Source organism: Arachis ipaensis, chromosome B01, assembly GCF_000816755.2.
Source record: "Arachis ipaensis cultivar K30076 chromosome B01, Araip1.1, whole genome shotgun sequence".
Taxonomy (NCBI): Eukaryota; Viridiplantae; Streptophyta; class Magnoliopsida; order Fabales; family Fabaceae; genus Arachis; species Arachis ipaensis.
Window position 1 is genome coordinate 624190 of NC_029785.2, and position 8491 is coordinate 632680.

At 35.3% G+C, this 8491-nt stretch overlaps 3 protein-coding genes across 9 annotated transcripts; 2 read left to right on the forward strand and 1 right to left on the reverse strand.

Moving 5' to 3' along the window:
- LOC110263700 lies at positions 981–1430 on the forward strand. Its single transcript, XM_021105446.1, has 2 exons — positions 981–1115; positions 1203–1430. Exons 1-2 carry the CDS (start codon positions 981–983, stop codon positions 1428–1430), a joined length of 363 nt encoding a protein of 120 aa, XP_020961105.1.
- LOC110266512 lies at positions 2160–3411 on the reverse strand. The gene is made up of 2 exons (XM_021111373.1): positions 2954–3411; positions 2160–2734 (listed from the first exon to the last, which is right to left on the reverse strand). Exon 2 carries the CDS (start codon positions 2731–2733, stop codon positions 2257–2259), a length of 477 nt encoding a protein of 158 aa, XP_020967032.1. The 5' UTR covers position 2734; positions 2954–3411; the 3' UTR covers positions 2160–2256.
- Positions 4504–7530, forward strand: LOC107629176. 7 transcript variants are annotated; one of them, XM_021111336.1, is made up of 5 exons: positions 4504–5480; positions 5589–6163; positions 6709–6817; positions 6912–7021; positions 7301–7530. In XM_021111336.1, the coding sequence occupies exons 1-5, from the start codon at positions 5328–5330 to the stop codon at positions 7323–7325; spliced, it is 972 nt and encodes a 323-aa protein (XP_020966995.1). In that variant the 5' UTR covers positions 4504–5327; the 3' UTR covers positions 7326–7530. The 7 variants fall into 7 exon arrangements, 6 of the variants coding, with proteins under 6 accessions (XP_020966995.1, XP_020966942.1, XP_020966860.1 ...); XR_002353871.1 differs by having other exon boundaries at positions 4505–5480; positions 6912–7212; positions 7308–7530; XM_021111283.1 differs by having other exon boundaries at positions 4507–5480; positions 7206–7530.

An 8491-nucleotide genomic window follows, 5' to 3' on the forward strand; every position in this document is an offset into this window, starting at 1 on the left:
TGTATACGTAGTATTATCGATTTTTTTATTTTGTCTTTAAAATAAAAATATATTAAAAAATAAGGATTTATTTTTGTTTTAAAATAGCAGGATGGTAACAAAGAGGGAACAAAATATGTTTTGTTGTTGAAACGGATATGAACAAACCAAACTTTGCGTTTTCTGATAAAAGTTGAAAGGGACAAGTTTTGTTTTGGGAGAAAAGCTAAACTGATTAATAGAATTATAATCCAACTTGTTCTTTTTCTATATTCTTATTTTGTCTCTTTAAAAGAGAGAGATAGTTAAATGAAGAAAATAAAAAATTTCATATGCTGGAAAATTTTTAAATTTTAATAAATCTTATAACAATAGAAAAATTAAATAAAGATATTAAACTTTTTTTTTTTTTCCTTTTTCTTTAAATGGTATATTGTAATGATTAATCTCAATCTGGTTCCTTTTTCTTCTTGAAGCTAAACTTTGCCAGTTTGCCATGCTTGCATTCTTATCCTATACGGTTTTATGAAAGGGTTGTTGAATACTTGAATGGTTGGTAGCTGCCTATTCAGCCATTTTTTTATATTATTATTTTTAAGAGACATTATTTTTTAAGTTTCTTTCAAATAATTTTAAGGGTAAAGTATACTTTTTGTCCCTGAAGTTTACTAAAAGTTTTAAAATTACCCCTAAGTTTCAATTTGTTTCAATTTTATCCCAAAAGTTTTCGATTTGCATCAATTTTATCCCTGAACGTTAACAGCGTTGAAATCACTAACAGACGTTAGTGACGTGGCAATAAAGGAGTTCTATGTGGCAACTATGTGTGTGAGTCATTTCTAAAACGTTTTTTGAAATAATTTTTAATTTTTTGTTTAAAAATTTATATTACAAAAATGATATGGCTAAAAATCACAACCTCAAACCCTAAAATTAACTTCTTCATTTACGTCTTCCTCTTCATCTTCTTCACTGTGTGTAAAAATAAGAAACCCTAACGAATGGCTTCCCAAGGCTCGGTATCATCACAAAAAAGCAGTCGGAGACGACGAACGCTTATATGCAACTGTGGTGAACCCCCTGTACTGAGATGGTCGAAGACACCAGAAAATCCCGGCCGGAGATTTTGGGGCTGTGTATACTTTGATGTTAGTTTTGAGTGCTTTTTATTTTGATGTCTTCATGAGTTTCTTCAAGTTCTTTTTTTTTTGTTTATGTTGCAGATTGGGAAGGAGTGCACATTTTTTTCCTGGGCAGATGGAGTTGCAGAGACAGAAGAGGCTGAGGTTGCAAGGTTGAAGATGAAGATTTCCACCTTGAAGACTAAATTAGTTTATGCTAAATGCAAACTGTTGGTGGCTGTTATTTTTGGTGTGTTGGGTTGGTTTATGGTGATTTTAATGGTTTATTTGTGGGTGAAGAATGGAACCCATTTGAGATTAGGGTATTAATGCGTTTGGGACAGCTGAAATTAGCAGAAGTAAGAATAGATTGACTGGTTGTAATCAGTTACAAAACTGTACTCAACTCGAAAACTTATTAATATAGTTGTCCTTGAAGTTTAATTTATGTTTCAAAAATATCCCTGAAAGGATTAAAATAGTTTGGCACTAAAATTGGCATTAAGAACCTGTTGTGGCAGAGACAAACTCAAGTAATGAGGGATAATTTCAGCAGTGCACTAAAATAAATTTGCATGAAGGAATCCATCACATTAGTCATTATCAAAATAACATAAGTTATTAATCAACATAATCTCTAGTTAACATAAGTCATAACCAAAGTAAAAACTTAATTACATAAGTCCTAAGCAAAATAATTCAGCAATAAAGGAAAAATTGGAGTCATAAGTCATAAGTCATAATACAAAATGCCAACATTTTTCAATCTTCCAAAATAAACACCAAACACAAGATGTGACACAACTAAGACCCTGTGAGAGCACTCTGAGTCTGACTCCCTTGTGATGAGGGTTGTCCCTGTGCAGTTGAAGTAGAGTTGCTCCTAAGAATTCTAGTTGGTCTTGGTGGCTGAAATTTTTTGTGTGCATTTGGTTGGGTATTAGGCCTTGCTGCAACACTGGCCAACCTGGTACTCTTATGCACTGAGCCAGTAGATCCAGCATTTCTTGCAGTGCTATGCTGGACTGGTGATGTTGTAAGAATCAGCCTCATAATCTGGGTCATCAGTGTCATCCTCTTCTTCACTATTGTCCCCATCACCAATATTCTGTAGCACTTCTTCAGTAGATAAATGGGCATCAACTAATCCCTGCATTTAGGCCTCCATATCCACCCCTCCACCTTGGGCTTCTGCTTGAATATTTTGGGCCTGTCTAATATCACTTGGCCCACTATCAGCATCCACACACTCCTCCTCAACAACTTTGCTGCCACCCCCAACATCTAAATAACCAATGTCGTAACAAAAATCATCAGGGATTGAAGCCTTATGCACCACATACAAATCAACTACCTTTTTTTCAACTCCTATATTTGCCATTTCCATTGCTTCTTCATCACCTTTCAACAACTTCAACCCTTCTAATCCTAATTTAGTATCTTTATACCACAGTACCCCAATGTTTTCAGCAATGTACCCAAGTTTTCCAACCACATCATAAGCTTCTATAACACTCCATCTATCTCTGTCACACCAATCAACCGTTGTCACCTCACCATCAATATACTCATTTTTTCCCTTATCACTACAAAACCTACCCCTGTGATGAACTCTAACACTGAAATCATCCATCCTGCCGTTATAAAAAGATGTTCAGACCAAAGAACAGAGTAACTAATCATTAAAAAATATAGACCACCTCAAAGTTATATTTTTCACTAAAACAGAACAGAAATCCCTCAATCCCTCAATGCAATAGAATCCTAACAGCAATCAACAGTGATTAAAAAAAAACCCTAAATCCTAACTGTTCAGACATGCAGTAGCAAAATTGACTAGAATGGTGGCCTACCTCGTCAGAAACCTTAATCAGAATGGCGCTATCCACGTTTGAATGGTTGATGACTGAATGCTATCCCAGACTCCTCCCTCAGTCTCGACGGCGTCACAACATGCGCTGTCCTGCACGTCGCTGTGGCGGACTGTAGTTGACGGTGCGACGTCTAACCACCCACCAACCTTCCTCCTGTGACTCTGTTTCTCTGGCGATGTTCCTTACTGGCAAAGGGAAGACAAACGGGTTATGTTTGAAAAAGGATGCCAATTGGTTTACTTGGTATAACTCAGCCATGGGTATTTTGGGGGTTTCACATTTCTTGCCACATCACACACTATACTTTGCCATATCACTAATGTTTGTGAGTAATTTAAACGGCGTCAACTTAAAGGATAAAATTGATGCAAATCGAAAACTTTTGGGATAAAATTGAAACAAATTGAAACTTAGGGGTAATTTTGAAACTTTTAATAAACTTCAGGGACAAAAAGTATACTTTACCCTAATTTTAAAGTTTTTATTATTTAATATTTAGTGAAAGAAATTACTTATTGTGAATGATCAAAAACAGTGTATTCCAATTCTTTTTTTTATGTATAAGCATGTGACATGTAAGACTTGAATATTCTAGAAAGAAATCATAATCAAAATAATATGAGTTAAAATTTGAGAACTTTGCTTCACACTTCCAAAACTTTTGCAATTTTTTATAGATTGGAGACTAACTGTAATTTGTGAATTACCAAAGAATTAGTATTTTTTGTGTTTTATACAGATATAAATTTTTTTTGCTAAATTGAAAAATACATTTTGTAATTATTTTTTAAAATTTAGAATATAAAAAATAGACAGTACGATTTCAGTTATTTTAATTTTTTTGTTTCTTTCAAAATTAGAAAACAGACATGCAATTTCACCACATAATAATTTTTTCAGTTGTTAGAATATAGAAATCCGACGGTACAATTTTAAAATGTTACAATTTTTTTTAAATGGTAGAAATCGAACCGAAAAAGTTCCACACAAATTAATTATTATATTGTAGCAAGAAGGGTGATTATCACACATATTGGGAGAGGGGGTGAACAACAATAATGTGGTATTAGGTGGGTAAAATCAAACACTTTTTAATTTAAATGTGGAAGGAGGAATGGTGTAGGACACAGATATGGAGTATTCAGACCGTCCGATTTTTGAGTACACAAATCGGACCCTTCGATTTGTGTTTAAAAAATTAAAAGGATTTGGAGTACACAAATCGAAGGCTCCAAATTTTTTTAATTTTGTAAATACAAATCGGAAGTCCGATTACCTTCACCAAAATTTAAATTTCCTCTTCCACACTAATCGGACTGTCCGATTAATAAGTTTAATTTTTTTTTATAAAGAAATCAGATGGTCCGATTTCTTCATCCCTATTTCAGAAAAAGTTATTCCCACATCCATGTCTAGCACTCACATTTTCCACAATAATGCACAACACACACATGCTTCTCATATCAAACAAAAATAACCCAACTATTTCTCTAAAACTGGCACTATTTTTTTGTTTTACAGTATTTACTATGGATAGGGGACAGCGATAGCTAAATTCTTTTACACCAAAGACTTTCCAAAAGAACATTGATGCTGGCCAAATTGCCAAAAACATCTTTCATATACACTACTAGAATTCGAACTCTTGACTAGATCCTTAAACAATCTAATTAAATCTCAACTATCCTAGGTTTTGGAAACATGCCTCTTTTTTTTCGTTATATACTTAAAAATGCAGTTTTGGCCGGCAAAAGAAAGAGAATCTTTTGGCCGGCAAAGGAATCAAGCAACTCACAACTTGGCCTGTTAAACAAAAACTTAAATCTCATTCCCTTTTCCTAAATTAAATTCTTAAAGGAAGTATTTAATTTTGATACAGGTGTAAAATCGTCCACTCACATTTGTTCTTTTGCATGATCATTTATGGAATCAATATAAAAAGGAGTTATTTTAACTGATGTGAAATTACGTAATTACTTGTTCCATGTATGGTTAGAGACTTGTTTTCCTTGTGTAAAGAACAACACAAAGAAAGTTGAGTGATTGAAGAAGCACAACATAGTTCCTCAAACTAGATTAGTTTAATTCCTATAGCTGTTGATCTATATACTGTAGTAAATAACAGACATCTAAAAATAGAAAGCAGTTGATTTGCCGTCTCGACGAATATTTGCTATAATTATTAATTTGTAAATTGGCCTTATATAGAAAGGGATGAGATAGCTTGGTACACCTTAAACATCATTCATGATGTGTATACATGATGTTGTGGACCAAGCAAGGTTAGTGTGCATTTAACTTCTAAGCACATTCACACAAAGAAGACACTCATTCAGATCAGAGTGAATAAAGAATGGCTTCATTTTCAGTAGAGGAATTCATAGGAAATGGAGTTTTGAAGGAACTGCTTCCTAATTTGTTGGAAGAAGGTTGGGAAGATGTGCCAACCCTCAAGGTTATGAATTCAGAGGATATGGATTCAATGAACATGACACAAAAACAAAAGGTATTAGCCATTAAACTCCTCTGAAACCTGCATTAAACTCTGCTACCACTATTTGAACTTCAGTAAATTTAATTTAAACAAACAACTTTTCATTTTCTTATGTTGTAGGAGGCACTTGGAATCAGGACATACCTGCATGATTGCGGATTGATGCAATATGCAGATAAGATAGAGGCCTGCGGGAGAAGTTTGCCGGAGCTTCTCAATTTAAGCACTATAGATCTTTCTGCTCAGTTTGACATGAAGAGGGGTCATATCGCCCGCTTCATCAACAGAACCAGATTCAGTGACCCCCACGGATTACAAGCACTCTCTGCTAGAAGAACCAGCATGAGCTACAAAGAAGATAGGATCCCAAAGCGCCTTTTATCTAATGGCTCCAATAGCATGATGAGATCAAATGAATACTCACTGGCTGAACCTAAGATTAAAGAAGGATATGTCTTCAAAGGGATTGTGGCTAGTGAGCCAGCTGATCCTAGAGCATGTGGCTGCGTGAAACCTCCTCCAGCCGTTGACCAAGTTGCTCCATATTCTGCTATTGAAAATATATCAGTTCAAAAGCTAACACCGGAGTATAAGATTGGCATGGAACCATTGGTGAAAACCAAGACTCCTCCAATGAAGGCTTCAGAACTATGGCGACATAAACCAGCTGTTTTCCTATGTCTACGACGGCCAGGGTAAATTCTCACAGTTTTCCATTCATTGCAAACAACCTATTTGCATAATCATATGCTTGTACAATACATTCACATGAAGGACTTCAGACAAGATGTTTAGGATACACAAACATGAGACATGCAAATAAAGCAAAATTAAAACAACAACAACAAAGCTTTATCTCACTAGGTGAGGTCGGCTACATGGATCAAATGATGCTAGTAATCCCTATTATGTATCATGTCTAAAGTAGGACAAAATATAATTTAAAGCCATGTGAAGAGTTCTAACCTACGCTCAATACTTATAAATATGTTTCTGTTTAGGTCTAAATCCTAATGTGATAAACCATCTCTTTCAAAAAAAAAAAAATCTATTAGGGGAAATCAATGATTATTATATACAACAAAACCTCTCATGTTCTGTTGTCTTATAAAACTTAAGTTGTTAAGTGAAATCTATGTAGTTTTTCATATCTAACAACCTACACTTGTAAATTGTGCATTTCTATACATCATGTAAAATTGAAATTAGCTTCATAGTGTTCCTTAAACATGGGAAACAGGTGCATCATGTGTAGAGCAGAAGCACACAAACTTTTCTCCCAGAAACCAATATTTGATGCACTTGGGGTTCAACTATTTGCTGTTCTTCATGAGCACATAGAGGCAGAGGTATTAACAGACTTCAACTATCACCATTTCTTCTATCAATCAACTTAAACTCACCTATTACTGCTGTGGTGCAGGTCAAAGATTTCTGGCCTAGATACTGGGGAGGTGTTGTACTTTTCGATCGGGGAAGGGATTTCTTCAAAGCTCTTGGAGGGGGCAATCTGCTCAAGGAAAAGTTCCTAACGGGATTTCTGTTGAATCCTCGAGCAATTTCCAATTACAAGCGAGCCAAGAATATGGGAATTCAGCAGAACTTCAAAGGCGAAGGCGAAATAAAGGGTGGACTATTCATAGTAGGGAGTGGAAAGGGTGGAATCGCTTACCAATTTATTGAGAGGAACTTTGGTGATTGGGCACCCCTGGCTGAAGTCATTGAGATCTGCACTCAGATGCAGGTAATTAATCATTGTTTCCTCCTTTTCAATATGATTGTTGGTCGCTAATAATAGTTTTCTTTCGGATTTTACTATATTTTCTGAACCTGATGCAGAACCAACAGCAAGGTTAGAGGGAGTTTAACCAGCCATGAAACAAATGCATTCACTAGTTCACTAGAATTCAGTTTCTTGCGATAATTCCATCTCGACTACAGCCAGTACAATGATCTTTGCACTCTAGAAGTCTGAAGCAGCTCAAGTAGCCTGAATTGAGCAACTCTACTTTGACTTCCAATATAAATTATGCAAATCAGATACATTACTTTTTTACCTTTCTATCTTCTGCCTGCTGAAAAGTATGTACTTATAGAAATTGATGTGATATCATCTTAGGAACCAGGATGAAGTTGTGGAACTTCGTAGTGTTAGAAAAGGGTTATAAAGAGTGTTAGAGATGTAGAAAGAGGAAGCTGAGAAATTAGTCAATGAAGTCTAGTAGATCAGGAGATCTCTCATGTATCACCCTTTGCAGTTTCATATTCAGCACTAATACACATTTCTTTAGCATCCTGATCCCAGTTCTAACATATATTTCAGACTGTTTGAACAGAGTTGCTCATTTTAAATGAAGGAAAACAGAAAACACTAAGAAAAGAACCAAAATACAACATCTTATCTGATTTGTGTTTATCAACTGTAACAAGAAAAAACTGTTGCGCTTACAGATAATGCAATTTATTTATTTATTTGGTATGCTCGCAAACAAAGAAATTAAGTAAAGTAACATTAGTTAGTCTATAATAATAAAACTTTCTTCCACTAAGTTGGAAAACTGATAAATTAGTATAAAAAAAAATAAAGAACTCATATATTGCCCTATGATCATGGCATCATAAGCTCTTCAAATGGGAGGGAAAAAATCAGATGTGCATTTTGGAGAAGTGAGTGTTTTCTGGCTTAAACACGGGCCTTCCTTGAACAGGCCAGTGCAATCATTAACACTGTCACCTGCCTCAGCAATAACATATCTATAAGATTGAAATGAGAAATTGACCTCTAAGATCAGCAGTATCTATCCAAGTGGCCTCGTTGATGGCGTAGCCTTGCCACTAAAAAGCCGCTCCGCCAACATGCCATTCCATGCCCAGATTGTACCCTAGCTTCTGACTTGATCAGCATCTTTTAATGATATTGTACGGTAATAAGAATGTGCGTAGACTACATAGTTATCCTTCCTTGTGCTGTAACTTCAAATCATGGTCATATCAAGTCTCTTCCGTTCTCCCCCCTCCCCCCC

Bases quoted from the DNA above. Each gene is read 5' to 3' on its own strand.
- LOC107629176 (XM_021111201.1), top strand. From the start codon at position 5,328: ATGGCTTCATTTTCAGTAGAGGAATTCATAGGAAATGGAGTTTTGAAG. The intron at 5,481-5,588 runs GTATTAGCCATT...CTTATGTTGTAG, and splicing joins ACATGACACAAAAACAAAAG to GAGGCACTTGGAATCAGGAC. The intron at 6,164-6,708 runs GTAAATTCTCAC...CATGGGAAACAG, and splicing joins CTATGTCTACGACGGCCAGG to GTGCATCATGTGTAGAGCAG.
- LOC110263700 (XM_021105446.1), top strand. From the start codon at position 981: ATGGCTTCCCAAGGCTCGGTATCATCACAAAAAAGCAGTCGGAGACGA. The intron at 1,116-1,202 runs GTATACTTTGAT...TTTATGTTGCAG, and splicing joins GCCGGAGATTTTGGGGCTGT to ATTGGGAAGGAGTGCACATT.
- LOC110266512 (XM_021111373.1), bottom strand. From the start codon at position 2,733: ATGGATGATTTCAGTGTTAGAGTTCATCACAGGGGTAGGTTTTGTAGT.